Source organism: Pelodiscus sinensis, chromosome 26 (assembly GCF_049634645.1).
Source record: "Pelodiscus sinensis isolate JC-2024 chromosome 26, ASM4963464v1, whole genome shotgun sequence".
In the NCBI taxonomy this organism is placed as follows: Eukaryota; Metazoa; Chordata; order Testudines; family Trionychidae; genus Pelodiscus; species Pelodiscus sinensis.
Genome location: NC_134736.1, coordinates 1,127,525 through 1,143,602, shown reverse-complemented (window position 1 = coordinate 1,143,602; position 16,078 = coordinate 1,127,525). Strand labels below are relative to the sequence as shown.

Below are 16,078 nucleotides of genomic sequence, written 5' to 3'. Positions count from 1 at the left end.
CCACCGAACTCGCCCCCCTCTGCCCCGAGCAGCGTGCAGGCTTTATGTCTCCTAGAGCCGCCTGGGCTGCCGCCTGCGTTCCGGCTCTGCTGGGCCCCGCGGGCTGCCCACCGGCCTGGGCCTGCCTGGCGTCCCGGCCGCAGGGCGTTGCCTCCTCGTGCCAGCGTGCGGGGCCGGGGCTGGCTGCCAAGGGAACCCTGGCGCTCGGGCCCAGCAGCTGCCTGGCCGTGGCGTGAGGGGAAGGCCCGTGGGAGGGGTCCAGGCCCAAGGCTGCAAACCAGCCCCAGACGAGCCCCCACCCTCCTCATTTCCACACGCCCGAGTCTGCTGTCCCAGGGCAGGGCCCTAGCAGCCAGCAAAGGGAATGCAGCTGTCCCCGGGCAGCGCCCTGCTAGGGGGTCTCACCAAGGGTGGGGCCCCAGGCTGCCAGGCACCAGAGAGCGATCCAGGGGGTCCCCGGGGTGGGGAAGGGCAGCTCTGGCGCTAACGCTGCTCCCTTCGTCCGGGGCTGGAGAGGAAGGGGAGCGCTGCAAAGACGTGCCGGGAAACCGCATCCCGCCTAGCGGAGACTGGGAGACGTGGGGACTCAGCTCCCCCGCGCCAGGACCCCGCCGGGACCCCCAGCCCGTCTGCAGAGCGCCAGAGAAAGGCTCCCCGCTCGCTGCTCTGCCCACCCCGTGCTGAGGGCCTGGGCCGCGCCGGTGGCGGGCGCCTGCTCTACGGGTCGGTGAGGTGCGCGGCCCCTGCTTCGCTCAGCCGAGCTCTGCCACCCAGCGCACGTGGGGCTGCCCCACGGAGGGGCCGTGCGACAATGCGGCCCTCTCCTCGGCTCTGAGGGCCGACTCCTCCCCCGCCAGCGTGGCCCTTCTCTCCGGCCCGGCACAGCCTGCTCTGGCGCTGCCCACACGGGGTTATGCCCGGCGCCCCGTGGCCTCTGAGAACGGCTCAGGCCACAGCCAAGGGCGCGCGCCACCTTCCCCACCAACAGCGCGGCCCTCGCTGCTGCTATTCCCCGCCACGGCAGGGGGCAGGCAGCAAGGGCCCAGGCTACAAGGCCTTCCCAGCTGCTCCTCGCTTCATGCCCTTGGCATCTCCCAGACTGACCCTGCAAACAGGCTGACGGGCTCCCAGGGTCTTGGTGCGCCACTGGGACCTTCGCCCCCTCGGCAGGACGCGGCGTAGAGACAGTGGCCTGGCACCGGCCCCCCCCAGGCCTGGAACTCGCCCGCCCAGCCGGCCCCTGGCTGTGGGGCTGCCAGATGGTTTCAACAAAAATCCCGGACCCACTTGCCGTGACATCGCAATCGGCATTCCGTCGGATTTAGACAATGCCGGACAGTTCTATTGTCTCAGTTCTATTGTCTCCCTGTGTTTCCCGGACAGAGAGCTCCAATACCGGCCTGCTTCCAAACCGGACTCCTGGCAGCCCCAGCTGGGTTTGCAGCAGCACTGAATTCCCTGATGGGAACGAGGCGCAGACGTTCCCGAGTGTTTGGGCATCTCGTGTGCAGAGAGCCGCCTGGCTCCCCCGTCCCGCGCCTCTGACCTGAAAGGGGCTCTAGCCGGCAGCAGCCCAGAGCAGGCCCTTCCGTGGGCTGGAAATACAGCCGTGGGGGGGATCCCTGCTGCTGCTGTGGCCCAGCCGTGCCATGAAAACCAGCCGTGAGGTGGCCCGGCTGATGCCGGCCCGTGGCCTTGGCTCAGTGGGCAGCGCAGGCCTGCTCCCTTTTCCCACACGAGCGTGTGACGCGTTGGGGTCCCCCGCCTCCTGCACCCCCGTAGTGGCACGAACAGACTCCGCCAGCCAGTAGAACAGAGGGAGTTTATTGCTTCTCCAGGATACAGCACAGCACAGATGTAATCTGGTTCCAGGGCAGGCCTAGGATGCCTCAGCCCCCTTGAGATGGGGGAGACTGGGCCCCTAAATCCCAGCCCGTTGCTTAGGCTGCTTCCCCCATGAAACCAGACAGAAACTAACCAACTCCCTTCCAGCCCTGCCCCCAGCCAGGTGCTGGTCTCCGCCCTCCTGCCTTTCTCTCCCCCTGGGAGGCTGAGCCGGGGTGTCTGGGTTAATCCACATTTGGGAGAGTCAGTGCAAATCGCATCCCAGCGCAGGGGGCCCGGGTCTCAGAGCAGGCAGCCCCCCCCCCCCCCGCCACAGCGCGCGTTGGTCCACGTGCTGCACGGGCGCTGCTCTGCGGGCTGGGGGAGGGGGAGCTCTTACCCCTGCGTTCCCTGCTACACACGGAGCCGAGCCCCCACCCGAACCACGTTGTGCCCCCTGCTGGGCACCTCACACCACTAGCCTGGTCCTTGGAAGAGGGGGGCTAAAGGGCGCCCTGAAGGTGAGGTGGGGGGGCAGAGCTCGGGGAACCCACATGAGGTGCTCAGCTCCCCTTGGGGCAGGACAGCAGCGGGCCTGCACGATCCAGCTGCCAGCTTTGCCCAGCACCTCCTTCCTGGCTCCTCCGCTGGCACGACGCCCCAGCGCTGCTAGGCAGGGTGAGCCCCGGAGGCTCCCACGCAGGCCCCCGACTGGCTGAAAAGGGTGGGGGCTGGGGGTGGGTTTGTTTGCTTTGCCTGGAGGCATCTAGGCCTTTGGCTTGCACCCGGGTCACGTTCTCAGGCGTTCCCTTGCACCCAGGCGGGCTCGCCGTGCGCTCTTCTCGCCCCCACGCTGAGCTCTCCGGGCGCGACAGGCTCCAGAGACTCGTCCCAAACCCCCGCTGCCACCGGTCAGCCTGCACCCCGGCTGGCACGCCCGGGGAGGGAGCGTGGGAGACGCCTGCGCAGCCTTACAGAGCCTCGTGGCCCGGCCCAGGGAGGCTCCAGAGTTTTCATTCGAGGGCAGGTTATTATACGCCGCCTCTCCATGCAGATCCACGGATTGTGCAGCACGAAGGCCCAGCTACGAGGCCCAGCTCAACAGGAACGCCCGGGCGCCTGAGTCCAGCAACGGGCCCTTACCCGGCCTCGCCGCCCTGGTCTCCGTTCGCCTTGCACACAAACGGGCCGGCAGGTTTTTAAGCCACTCACCCTGGCTGGTCTGCCTCACCAACGAAAAACGAGTGGGGTGGCAACGTGAAACAAACGACTGCAGCATGTAGCAACCTTTGCTGCATTGGCCACGTGCGGCCAGGCTGAGGGTGCTGGCTCGCCCGGCCCGCCGGCTGCCCAGGAGTGAGCGTCGCGCGTCTATCTATAGCCCTGCAGAGCAGCTGGCAGGGGCCTCGCTGTGCTCGGGGGCAGCGCCAGGGCAGGGGCAGGCCAGGCCGCTGACCCCTTGAGGCAGCCCCGTTGGGTGCCAGCCCCAGAGGCACATTTTGTCCCGGCAGGACAGTCAAGGCCCCAGCCCGGCCTCCCTGGCCGAGAATGGCCCTGCTAGCGCAGGCGTGTGAATGGAGACACGTTGGGGGTGGAGTCGCACGCCTGTTCACACACACGGCTCGACTGACCTATTGCCCCAGGATGGGGCTGGCTCGTTTGCCATGGGGCTCTGGCGGGAGGTGCCAGGATGGCAGCCCGGAGCCTCCAAGGTTCCCAGGCATCAGGCCAGCTCCCAACACCTGACTACCCTCTCCTTCCTGGCTGCAGCTTGGGACCAACGCTCCTTCTAATCGTTTCCATCCATGTGTGGAATAATTTAAGTGCACGAGGCACGGGTGAATGTGCACCACCAGTAGAATCACAAAACCCTGCTGTGGGCGCACTGCTAGTCAGCTGGGCAGCACTGGGATCTCCCGAGCGGCCGCACAAGCACCCGGCTTACAGGGAACACCGCTTGCTCTCATTGAGTTTTCACAACAGCCCAGAGAGCGGAAGCCATGCCACTGGCGCTGCCCTGCCTGCAGGACGAGGGTGGAACCGGGGCATGGTCCGTTCACCTTCATCTCTGTCCTGGGCCCTGCTCCTGGCCAGTACCCTCCCACTGCCTTGTGAGCAGGCCAGGCCAGGCTCATGGCACAGACGCAGCCCCATAGAGCACGCCGTGGCCCTTTCGAAAATGTCCACAAGCCAGTCTGCACAGCGCTGGGTACAGCGGGGCCCAATCCTGGCTGGGGCAGGCGGGTGCCGTCCCAGCACAAATAGCTAGCACAATACAGCCGTACGGGCTGAGAGCCGGCCCTGTGCCATGCTGATGGAGGGGGCAGAGTTTGACCCTGGGGCAGGTCCGTGGCCCTGGCTCTCATGCCAGGCTGGGCTCAGTGACCCCACACAGGACATAAGGGAATTCCTCCTCTGGACAGATGGACTTCCCACGGGCTTGCTTGCTTTCTGGGGCTCCCTCGGTGCCCAGTCTCCCCTCATCCATCCATTCCACTGGGATCGTCTTCCTGCCCAGCTGCACGTACACGTTGTGCTCCAGCTGGAAAGCGGCACAGGGGCGCTGTGGGGGAAAGGGCCAAGCCATCAGTGGTGCCCGAGCCAGAGGGGGCGTTAGGCCTGAGCTCTGCCAATAAGCAGCGCTGCTCCGGTGCCCGCTGCGCTGCCTGGCAGAGATCGACAGAACCCGCCTGGGTGTTACGGCCCCGACCCGCCATCACCTCTGGGCTGGGACCCGGCCGCTGGAGCCCTCAGTGGCTGGAGCCAGGCCCAGGCGCTGTCGCTCCGCGCTCGTCCGGCGCCCGCTGGCCCCTCCAGGCGTCTCAGCCAGGGACCTGAGCACCACCGACAGGCGGCAGTGAACGCTCACGCCCGCGGCCCACGGGGTGAAGTTCCTCACCTCCTTCGCTCCCCGGGAGGCAAGCGGCAGAGCAGGAATAGACCCGGCAGGGGCAGCAGGGTTGCAAAAATTGTGATGGTGCCCAGAGCCCGACCCCTCCTCCCACAAACTCTGCCCCCCCGCACCTGCCTAAGGCTTTGGGAGCTGGGGGAGGCTCTGGGCTGGGGGGTGGAGCTCTAGGGGGCTTGGGTGCAAGTGGGACTCTGGGGGCTGGAAAGGGAATTTGGGGGCGGGGAGAAGGTGCAGGCTCTGGAGGGAGCAGGGTGCACGGGGAGGCGAGGAGGGGGTGCCACACACTCGCCACCCCAGGAATCCGACTCCCGGCCCCAGGTCCCTGCTCTAAACCGGGCAAAGCTCGAAGGCAACAGCCGCCAGGACTCCCGGAGCCCGCGAGCGCCTGACGCTGCCCGGAGCTGGGACAGCCACGGCCTGATGGGCCTGCAGCCCAAGGGCCAGCCTGGCTGCCCAGGCTCCTCCCCAGCCGGGCGCGTCCCTGCACCGTGAGCACGGGGGCAGGTCTGCATCTTTTCCCTTCGGGCCTGGGCAGCAGGGCTGTGATCCGCTGCTGCTGCCGCTAGTGACCCTGCTGCCGGGGTCTCCAGCCAGAAGCCCTGACTGGGGCGAGGGGCCTTGGCCCGTTTTCGGGTGAGCCCCAGGTCACGGGGAAAAGCAGCAGCTGCTCACAGAGCACCGGCGGGTCCTGGTCTTCGCTCCTGCCCCAGAACTCACCATGGTGAGGTAGGTCGTGTCCGCTTTGCTCTTCCACTCGGCCTCCTGCCCGGCCTTCAGCACCTCAGCGCAGGGGATGAGGGAGTAAACGCCTTCCTGCCGGGGGACGGGGACTCAGGCGCTGCACGGCCGGCCGGGGCCCACCGCAGAGGCTCATTTCTGCCTGGGAGCTGCCCAGAGAGCCTGTGCGCCCCGAGTTCCCAGCCCCTGGGAGGCAAATGCTCAGTAGCTCCCTGGAGGACCCAGCCTTGCTCCAGGCCCCTTTGTCATCCCTTCTCCCGCACTCAGACCGGCTTGTGGGGGGAGTTACCAGCACAGCTGTAACAGCCAGTACCCTAGGTACAGGGCACGCCAGCCGGCTGCATCCCCAGACCGATGCCACTGACTGCTGGTGCCCACCAGCACCAGATGCTCCAGAGAAAGGGGTGTAAAGCCCCCACAACATCCAGTGGGGCACTCCTCACCTGGGGAAGGTGCCTTCCTGACCCCAGTGAACAGCTCGTGCCCTGAAGCATGAATCTGTTAGTCTCTAAGGTGCCACAGGACGCCTTGTTGCTTTTGCAGATCCAGACTAACACGGCTCCCCTCTGATATTTTGAAGACAGGGAAACTGAGGCATGGAAGTGACAAGACGTGCCATAGTGACTAAGGTAGGACTAGAATTCAAGAACCCTGGTTCCCATTTCCCTGGCCTACCACTAGCTCATGCTCCCTGCTCTGCCCTTTCATTGGTTGTATCGCACCCAGCAGCCTTTCTCTGATGTCCCGCCAATAGACACCAAACCCGGCGCCAGCCCTTGGCTGCAGCAGCAAGCAAGCGGCTGGGACAGACCCTTGTCCCGGGCCCCACGCCACCCGCTTGAGCTCGCCTCTGCCTGGGCCTCTAGGCAGCAGCAGAGCCCAGGAGCTCACCCTGCTCCCTGGACATTGGGAGTGGGCCGGGCGGAGTCACCGGGGGTTAATTCCAGTCCCCACCCACCCGCAGGCAATGACACCGCAAGGCAGGCACCAGGCTCTCCTGCGCGGCTGCGGGCGTGGGAACCCCCCTTGTGTCCCAGTTCCCCGATTGTGGCACTGCCCTGGCACAGGGTCTGGCCACATTGCCCGGCGGGGAGACGGCTCTCACCTCCGCAGCGTCCGGGCTGCTCGGCCGGGTCCCGCTCTCTGCAGCTCTGGAAGGAATGTCAGTTGCATGCAGGTCACAAGCCGTGCCGGCTCCCATCACTGCCAGCCATCCCTCTGTAGCTCAGCACGGCCATGCTGGAGCGAGTGCCCGGCCGGCCTGCACTGCCCCCACGCTCTGGTGCAGCACAGGAAGGGACAGGCCGCTGCTCCGGGCCTCTGCCCCAGCTCAGGTGGGAAGAGCTAGCTCTTGGGGACTGGCCTGGCCACAGCCTGCTGGGCACAGGAGAGCTCCAGCCCCACGTGCAGTTGCTGCAGCCGGGGTGCTGCTCCTCCCCACCCACCTGGGCCAGGGAGGGGCAGACGGGCAGAGCCCAGCACTCTGCTCTCCCCGACCAGACAAGAGATGTGCTGCCCAGGGGAGTGGGACCAGGCATGCCAAGAAGAGGACCCCCCGCGCTCCCGGTATAGGCGGGTACTGCAGGGACAGCAGCCCGGTGGAACCCCGGGACCAGCCCATCACACACACCTGAGCCACCAGGGGGCAGCAGAGGACTGCGTGATGTCAGGCGGGATTCCCCAGGAGCTGAGGTTCTCCCCAGGCGGGATGATGCCAAACGTGGGAGCCAGGGCCCGTTACCTCTGCTTCCGGAGAATGGTCCTCAGCCCCAGGCCCAACACAAGGGGCAGGAAGGCGGCCGCACAGAGGTAGCCCAGGATGGGCCCCCAGCCATTGCTGCTGGTGGTCTCAGGGTCCTGGGCCCCGGCAAAGCCAGACCCTTGTGGAGAGAGACCTGTGCAGCAGAGTTAGCAGCGTCCGTCTGCCCCGCACACCAGCCCGCTGCAGTCCAGATCTGCCCCAGCCCAAGCTGACAGGTGCCCCAGACCTGGGGAGGGGCATGATACCCCAAAAGGCATCTGGGGACTCGGCGGTCTCCTGCCCTTTGTAACAATTGGTTCATGCCCACAGGCCTGGGCATGGATCCGAACCCAACGAGAACGGCACAGAGCCTGGGGCTGCCCAAACCCGGGGATTTCTACCCCAGTTCTCACAGCCAGCCCCTCTCTCCTGCTCGCGCACCTCTGTGTCTGCACAGGGCTGCGTGATGCACAGGGCCCTCAAGCCAACACGGAGCTACCAGGGACAGGCATAGCCGGCACTCGAGATGGAGGGGCAGCGAGGCACTCGGCTCAGGGGAAGGGGGGACTGGTGAGGTGATGGTGACATTGACCGATAGCCACGGGCAGGCATAAGCTAGCAGTGGAGGCACATACTTATCTGCCTCACATAGGCCACATGCAGCACGGTGTAGTTTTTGAAGACACTGCTCTGCCCAAACACCCGGATCTCACAGGTATACGTCCCACTGTCGTCCGCCTGTACATCCTGCAGCCTGACAGAGCCGTCACTGCGGGCCACATCCCCGCACCACTGCACTCGGTGCTGGAAGCGACCCACGGGAACACTGTAGTTACTGTAGTAGTAGAAGACCATCTCCTCCTGCAGGGGGATATGGATGGACTGTCATGTGACCAAGATAAGGATGTCATGTGACTGGGTGAACTTTGTTCCTCTAATATCCCCCATCTGCTGCCCCCTCGGCACCCCCAGCCACGCACCTCGCCCTGCCTGGCGGGCTGAGAAACTTGCAGTGTAAGGCCCACTGGCTTCTGCTGAAAGAGCCAACCAGGGGCCAGGCAGTCCCAGCTGATACGGCGGGTTTTGTGACTGAGAGCCCAGGAACTGGGGTGAGGGGCATCAAACTCACCTCAGCCAGAGACTGCAGACCAGCTGTTGGTTGGGAACAGCCTCTCCCCCAGGGCCCCCCCTTAGAAACTGCTGCTCTCTCTGGCCGTGCTGAATACTCTCTGGGTACGTCTACACAGCAGCGTCCTTTTGCAACAACTGAGGAGCACGTCGACTATTTCCAAATAACGTCGAGCGGGAGGACTTCTTCCTCCGAGCCCAGTAACCCTCATTTCACAGGGAGCAAGGGGAGTCAGGAAGAGCGCACTCCCTTCGGCTTCCTGCTGCACAGACAGCGCCAAAGCTGCATTCAGCTGTTCGACTTCAGCTGCGCAGTCGATGTAGCCGAAGCTGCGTCGCTGAACTCAACGTGCCCGCTCTGACCTGGGGCCCTGCTATGCTCTGGGACCGAGCGCCCCACGTGCCCTAGACCTGAGCCCCTCCCAGCCATCGGACTCACCCGCCCAGTGGGGTTTTCCGGCCTGTGTATCCAGTCCACTTTGGTCACGTTCCAGGCCCCTGGCACCAGGCTTTGGAAGAAACACTCCAGCAGGACAGAGCCCCCTACGCCAGCCGTCAGCCTGGGGCGAGTGATGACCAGGCCAGCCAGCGCCCCGCCATTCTCTGCAAGCATTGAGGAAGGAAGCTGAAGAATCCAGCACAGTGCCGAGAGCAGCCTGGGCCTGCCAGGTGCCTGCTCATCCTCCAGACAGCTCTTCCTGCCAGAGCGCAGGCCCCCCCGCATCACGCCTGGCAGGCCCCTGGTCCACCGCAAGAACCAGCCCTGGAGCTCAGTCTCCCCTGGCTTTCCCAGGCCCCGGCCGCGCTGGGCGGCAGAGCGGGTCAGTGCGGGGGAGGGACGTTGCCAAGGACTGGAAGCCGCGCCACACGCAGACCCCCAGCGTTGCACACAGCGCCGCGAGAACGTCAGAGTGGCCAGGCTGGGTCAGAGCAACGGTCCCTCCCGCCCGGCGTCCTGCCTGCCCGGGGGAGGGAACACAACAGGGAATCCTCACGCGATCCCTCCCGTCGCCCACCTCCAGACACCGGCCCTGCCAGTAACCATTGATGGACCCAACCTCCACGCATCTGTCGAGCTCTTTTTTGAACCCTGTTAAAGTCCTGGCCTTCACCACCTCCTCTGGCCAGGAGGGCCGTGCTTGTCCCCAGCCTGTAGCCAGGGTGATGGGCTGCTGCTAGGGGCTGGGCAGAGCTGAGGATGCAAGTGCTGGGTCTGCTGTAGCCCTGGGCCGTGCTTCCTACTCACCCCTCACAGGCTGCAGTGAGATAACATGGCAGGGCCCACGGGGCAGCCAGGACACAGACTAAATGCCCCTGGCCTGGCTGTTCCTCAGGACAGGCCCATGGCACCATGGCCCATGAAGATCCCTTCCCAAGCCTTGAGGTGGGGCTCACCCATGCTAGCCAGGCTTCCCGCTGGGCTGCGCGCAAGCAGGGCTGGGACTATGCTGCTTAGGTTGGCCCCACGGCGCCAGTCTCAGCGTGGCCAGCCCAGGAGGCCGGGTCTCGCAGCCCCACGGCGCCAGTCTCAGCGTGGCCAGCCCAGGAAGCCAGGCGTCGCAGCCCCACGGCGCCAGTCTCAGCGTGGCCAGCCCAGGAGGCCGGGTCTCGCAGCCCCACGGCGCCAGTCTCAGCGTGGCCAGCCCAGGAGGCCGGGTCTCGCAGCCCCACGGCGCCAGTCTCAGCGTGGCCAGCCCAGGAGGCCGGGCGTCGCAGCCCCACGGCGCCAGTCTCAGCGTGGCCAGCCCAGGAAGCCGGGCGTCGCAGCCCCACGGCGCCAGTCTCAGCGTGGCCAGCCCAGGAGGCCGGGTCTCGCAGCCCCACGGCGCCAGTCTCAGCGTGGCCAGCCCAGGAGGCCGGGTCTCGCAGCCCCACGGCGCCAGTCTCAGCGTGGCCAGCCCAGGAGGCCGGGTCTCGCAGCCCCACGGCGCCAGTCTCAGCGTGGCCAGCCCAGGAGGCCGGGTCTCGCAGCCCCACGGCGCCAGTCTCAGCGTGGCCAGCCCAGGAGGCCGGGTCTCGCAGCCCCACGGCGCCAGTCTCAGCGTGGCCAGCCCAGGAAGCCAGGCGTCGCAGCCCCACGGCGCCAGTCTCAGCGTGGCCAGCCCAGGAGGCCGGGTCTCGCAGCCCCACGGCGCCAGTCTCAGCGTGGCCAGCCCAGGAGGCCGGGTCTCGCAGCCCCACGGCGCCAGTCTCAGCGTGGCCAGCCCAGGAGGCCGGGCGTCGCAGCCCCACGGCGCCAGTCTCAGCGTGGCCAGCCCAGGAAGCCGGGCGTCGCAGCCCCACGGCGCCAGTCTCAGCGTGGCCAGCCCAGGAGGCCGGGTCTCGCAGCCCCACGGCGCCAGTCTCAGCGTGGCCAGCCCAGGAGGCCGGGTCTCGCAGCCCCACGGCGCCAGTCTCAGCGTGGCCAGCCCAGGAGGCCGGGTCTCGCAGCCCCACGGCGCCAGTCTCAGCGTGGCCAGCCCAGGAGGCCGGGTCTCGCAGCCCCACGGCGCCAGTCTCAGCGTGGCCAGCCCAGGAGGCCGGGTCTCGCAGCCCCACGGCGCCAGTCTCAGCGTGGCCAGCCCAGGAGGCCGGGTCTCGCAGCCCCACGGCGCCAGTCTCAGCGTGGCCAGCCCAGGAGGCCGGGCGTCGCAGCCCCACGGCGCCAGTCTCAGCGTGGCCAGCCCAGGAGGCCGGGCGTCGCAGCCCCACGGCGCCAGTCTCAGCGTGGCCAGCCCAGGAGGCCGGGCGTCGCAGCCCCACGGCGCCAGTCTCAGCGTGGCCAGCCCAGGAGGCCGGGCGTCGCAGCCCCACGGTGCCAGTCTCAGCGTGGCCAGCCCAGGAGGCCGGGCGTCGCAGCCCCACGGTGCCAGTGCTCCCAGCAGGGGAATTCCAGCTCACTTCCCCTTGGGCAGAGGCAAGGCCGCATGGGACGGGAAGTGGAGAGCGCTCCTGGCACACACCCCAGCCCATTGGCTCTTTTGCAGCAGAGAGCTGTGCTCCTCGTGAACCGTCCTTGTGTACCTATCACCGCAGGACTTGTGTCTAACATGGCCCCCTGGGAGGCAGGGCAGGGCTATTACTTCCAATGTTCAGGCATGGAGATTGACTGTCCCAAGGTCACATAGGACGTCAGTGGCAGAGCAGGGATTTGAACCCAGGTCCTAAGCACTGGACTGGCCCTGCATCCTCAGGGCGAGGGTCATGCCCACACTCTCAGCCTCTCACAGCACTGGGGCAAGGGCTGCTGGGCTGGAGTCAGCATGCCCCTCCCCGGTTGTTTCCTATCCCTGGCCCTGGGCTCTCAGGCTGGCTGTGTCCCCAGCTTGTTTGCAGTGGGACAGTTGGGGAACCCGGCAGAGGAAACCAGTCGAGCAGCGTCAGCGTCGTGGGCTGCGCTGGCACAAACAAGCGCTGCAGGGCAGGGGCTATAGACGGGGCAGCTGCTGTGGCCCGGGCAGTTTGCAAGAATGCAGAGGGGGAGGCGGCGGCTGGCTGAGCTACACAGAAGGCAGGGGCAGCAGGAAAGTCTCAGGAGAGGAAAAGCACCAGGAAACCAGAGGCCAGGCCAAAATGAACATGAACAGATCCCAGCAGGCAGGGGCCTGACTCCCACATGGATGCTCGTTAAATATTTGGGGATCTTCAGGCGGCGGCGTTAAAGTCAAGTGAGCTGATCACGCAGCTCAGCCTCCTGGTGGGTTACCCAGTTCCTGAGCCCTGGGGCAGCTGGATGAGGGCTGAGCCCACCCCGAGCGAAGTGCAGAGTCCCCCCCAGGTCCCAGGCCAGGGGCACTGCTGCCAGCTGAGCCCCATGCCCTGGAGCCAGGCCAGAAGGGTGGAGTGCCCACGCCGAGATCAGACAGCACAGGCATTAACGAGGATGCTGGGCAGGCACGGTGCATGTTCAAAGCCCCAGCCAGGCAGCTCATTAGCTTCCCCTTCAGGCACAGCAGGACTAGCCCTGTGGGGCTGGGAGGGAGGCTCTCTAAGCAAAGGCAAAGGAGGGGAAAGCAGCAGGGTGCTGGGCTGCAGGTGACGGGAAACCAGGATCTCTACTTACCCAGAGACGCCAGCATCAGCACAAGAGGCAGGGCCGGCACCATTCTCGTTTCGCTCTAGAAGGGAGAGACAGGTCAACGCCGGCCCCTGCTCTCTCCAGGGACAGCCAGCACCGAGGTCACAGCCTTGGCCCAAGGCACACACCCCACCCTGGCAAAGTAGGGGCTGTGGCAGGGGACTTTCCAGAACGGTGCTACTGCATCAGTACAAGCGCCGTCGGGTAACAGGCAGGACTGGAGCCAACGCCAGCGAAACCCCAGAGCAGAGCTCCTGCCTTGAGGGAGCAGTTCCCCCCTCGCGCCATCAAGTCATCGCACTGCAGCCGCGTCCCGTTCTGTTGCCCATGGACAGGCGACGGATGGGGCTGCCGCCGCCTTTGCTTTGCCAGATACGGACCTGGCCCTTACCCCCCGCCACGCCTCAGGGAGTTTCATGAATCCATTCCCTCTCCTTTGGAAAAGCAAGGGGCAGCGGATACGTTACGGGCTGGAGCCAATTCTGAGCTGTGTGATGGGGAAGTTGGAGGGAGCTTTTAAAACCTCCTTTTTGGTAACGACCTTTCAGCTTGGTTTGTGGCCCAGCATTTCAGCACAAATGGGAGGGGGTGAGGTTGAGCTTGTCCACAGACGCGGAGGCAAGCGCTAGCAGGTGTTTTAAAAAACATCCGCAGAAATGGTTATGTTGATACGGACAATCCAGACACCCCGACAGACAGTCTCCTGGTTTGAGCCCCCCAGGGAGGTCAGGTCAGACTGGCACCTCTAGCCACTTGCCACCAGGGCTGGATTTCACACCGCGGAAATGTCTGCAAACACTCCTGCCAGAACATGCGAGTCCCATTTTCCCCTACATGAAGTGCAAATTTGCATAACTACAGAGAGTTTGTTCCAGTTGCTTGTGTCTCACCCACACAGAATTAACTCCATGTTTATAGGAACAAATCTAGAGAGGCAGCATTCGGCGGGGCACTTGGTGTTCCAAGAGAAGCCGAGGGACGGAGGCACACTCAGAGCTGCCATTTTGCTCAGTGTCTGATGATCAACTCTTTAAGAACAAGACATTATTGGGGAAATAAACCTTCAGCCTGTGAAACACACACAGCCCTCACTGCTGAATCCAAAGCTGGCAATAGCAAAAGATACAACACCGAGAGTCTCGTATGAGAATTGTGTTCCACTAAAAACATCACTAAATCACCCTGGTTTTTATTTTTAAAAATCTCCTTTCGTGTGTGTCATTGTTTTGGCCCTGGACAAGCCAGTGCCCCATAACACATTTCAATAGGCGTTTGAGATGGGGTGGATTAATCTCCAAGAAACAGGGATGTCGACAAAAAGGAACTAGAGTAAACCTGCCCTTGGTTGGCTGATTTAAAGCTAACTTGAAGCCACGTTTATTCCTGGGTGTTCTCAGAGACTCAAAGCAGTGGCCAGGCTGGGTACTTAGCTGGTGAGCTCCAGGAGGTAGAGCCTGTCTCCTTTGTGCTCTGCAGAGCTAAGTCCACCAACAACAGTAAGCAGCGAGAGGGGACGGCCCAGCTCTGGCTGGGGGTGTAAGGCAACGTGCCGGCGCTCTGCACGTGTGATGGAACAGTGTGAAATGGCAAAGTGCTGGGATAGTACAGAACCAAAAGGGAGGGGAAATTCCACACCCAGACTCCTCACTACAAAGGAGTCACCTCTTCTCTCAGACATTGCGATAGATTTTTCTTCATGCAACTGCAGTTTCATAGGCCCGTAGGTCCCGGAGCGGAACCCAGAGCCAGCACCAGCTGCCACGAAAGCAGAACTGCTTTTGAGGCTGTGAAATGAAGGCTTTTCAAGCTGAGCGTGCTTGCCCAAATACAATGGTATGAAACAGACGCTGCCTCCCGCTGCCCTCTGTGTTGAGGAATCAAAGGCCAGCTAGCAGTAGCAAGGATCTCGCTAATTCTCCTTGCTCGTGCCCCTGAGTAAAAAGAATTCAATGTTTAGAATTTGCCAATGAGAGGTCTGCCCCGAGAGGTCTGTCATGCACTCAGGGCTTGCTTGGAGCATGTACCACGATAGCACAGCAGAGCTCCATGCACAGAGCTCCAAAACCCCTGGCTGCAGCATTTCCCAGTGCAGACTGGCTTCACTCCTAGTCTTCGTATGGGGCTAGCCTGTCATAACGGCATCTCCAGCAAGCACCTAAACTGGGCACCAAATCCACATGTGCTCACTCTGCAGCAGCTTATAGCGAGTTTCAAAACGTCTCAGCACCGACCATACCCCCAACCACTGAGCTCACTTACCGAATCAGACCCTTCTCATGCCCAACCGCCGTGTGTTACCTTCTCGCTCAGAACCCCACTGACTCAGTATTTCTGTGCAGCAAATCTGGCAACAGGCACTCGGTGAGCTGCAGCTGATGGTAGGGGCTCAGTCAAGGGCATGATGACACAGACATCAGGATCCTTCCCTGGCATAACTGTCCTTCAACCAAACTCACTCACTGGCTTTGGCACTACCACTGCCTTTTCGTTCTCCTGCTCTAGCGCAACGGAGGCTTCCAGCTGCAGGGTAGCTGAGATCAGCCTTTCAACTTCCCCAAGCTCTACGTCAGAAAGAAAATGAACCAAGATCATGCAGACACTCACCAGAGTTTGCAGCAGATCCCCCACTTCACATGCAAAGTGTTCGCCGGTGACTAATTCAGAGACCTCCAGAGCCCCATGATGGCCTGAGTGAAGCAGATGCTGGAGGCTGCACGTGCAGGACTTACACTTAGCCCTTGCTTTCAGATCTGATTTGTCTCGTTCAGGGGAGTGTAATAACCAGAAAGGGCAGGAGGGGCTGTAGGCAGATACTCCGATACATACAGCACTCTCGCTGCCAGGGAGAAGCTGCTATCCACAGACTTAGGATGTGCCTGAACTCCAAACATTTAATTACATCAGACAACTCCAATCAAATCCACTAGACGGGTCCGTAACGGAGCCAGTTCTCCAACTCAGCTCCTTACTCTTCACCTGCGCTTCTGGGACAAAGTAAGTTACCAAATAACGGGCTCAGGGAGGGAGGCAGCTCAGCACCCCAAGGCACAGGGCCTGTTTGTGTGGCAGCTCAGCTTGTATCTAAATGCTAACTTTCACAAAGTCACGTGTTTGATGTCATGCCACTCGCTTTACTGTTTAGAGTCTGGATTCAGGACACTTGGCATTCCACAGCAGAGAACCACGCATTACCTTCTCCACTCTAACCCCCAATTTCAACACCAGATCTGCTGCTTCACTTCTTTCCCTCGCTGGGCGCTGTTCCACTGCTGGCGTGACCCGCTGGAGCTGGATTTCCATATAACCAACAAAGGAACCATTTTGCTCTCACATACTTGAGTTAGTGTAGCTTTGTACCAGTGTAATCAAGCCCAGGACTTGGCCACTTTGCGTAAAACCTTTGGCCTCTTTTGGAGGGAAAGTTCTGTAGAAATGGGAGGCTCTTTATTTCTGCAAAGCACTGAGCAGTTCGCTGCTGCCCAACCTGGAGCAGGAAAGCCAGCTCATGCTAGCCTGCCAGTAACTCCTACTAAGATACTTCCACGGGCTGGATTTTTTTTTTTTTTTTGGACAGTCGCTACATCACCAGTAAGTGCAAACTTAGCTGCGAAAAGGGAAAATTTTCATCGTTTGAGACAGAGCCTCTGGACTGATTAGCCAGTCGGATTCATACAGCACT

General features: G+C 63.0%; 1 protein-coding gene across 5 annotated transcripts; it reads right to left on the bottom strand.

Annotated features, from left to right (window-relative positions):
* Window positions 1-1,233: 1,233 nt before the first annotated feature.
* Window positions 1,234-14,972, bottom strand: JAML (junction adhesion molecule like). Of its 5 annotated transcripts, none has more exons than XM_075909704.1 (8): window positions 14,659-14,972; window positions 12,385-12,439; window positions 8,782-8,945; window positions 7,850-8,075; window positions 7,215-7,368; window positions 6,579-6,624; window positions 5,453-5,548; window positions 1,234-4,387 (listed from the first exon to the last, which is right to left on the bottom strand). In XM_075909704.1, the coding sequence occupies exons 2-8, from the start codon at window positions 12,425-12,427 to the stop codon at window positions 4,187-4,189; spliced, it is 930 nt and encodes a 309-aa protein (XP_075765819.1). In that variant the 5' UTR covers window positions 12,428-12,439; window positions 14,659-14,972; the 3' UTR covers window positions 1,234-4,186. The 5 variants fall into 5 exon arrangements, with proteins under 5 accessions (XP_075765819.1, XP_075765821.1, XP_075765820.1 ...); XM_075909706.1 differs by having other exon boundaries at window positions 14,698-14,972; XM_075909705.1 differs by lacking the exon at window positions 14,659-14,972 and adding an exon at window positions 12,780-14,652.
* Between the last annotated feature and the right edge of the window lie 1,106 nt (window positions 14,973-16,078).

Bases quoted from the DNA above. Each gene is read 5' to 3' on its own strand.
- JAML (XM_075909702.1), bottom strand. From the start codon at position 9,066: ATGCGGGGGGGCCTGCGCTCTGGCAGGAAGAGCTGTCTGGAGGATGAG. The intron at 7,369-7,849 runs GTATGTGCCTCC...TCTGCTGCACAG, and splicing joins GGCCTATGTGAGGCAGATAA to GTCTCTCTCCACAAGGGTCT. The intron at 4,388-5,452 runs GTGAGTTCTGGG...TTTCCCCCACAG, and splicing joins ACACGACCTACCTCACCATG to CGCCCCTGTGCCGCTTTCCA.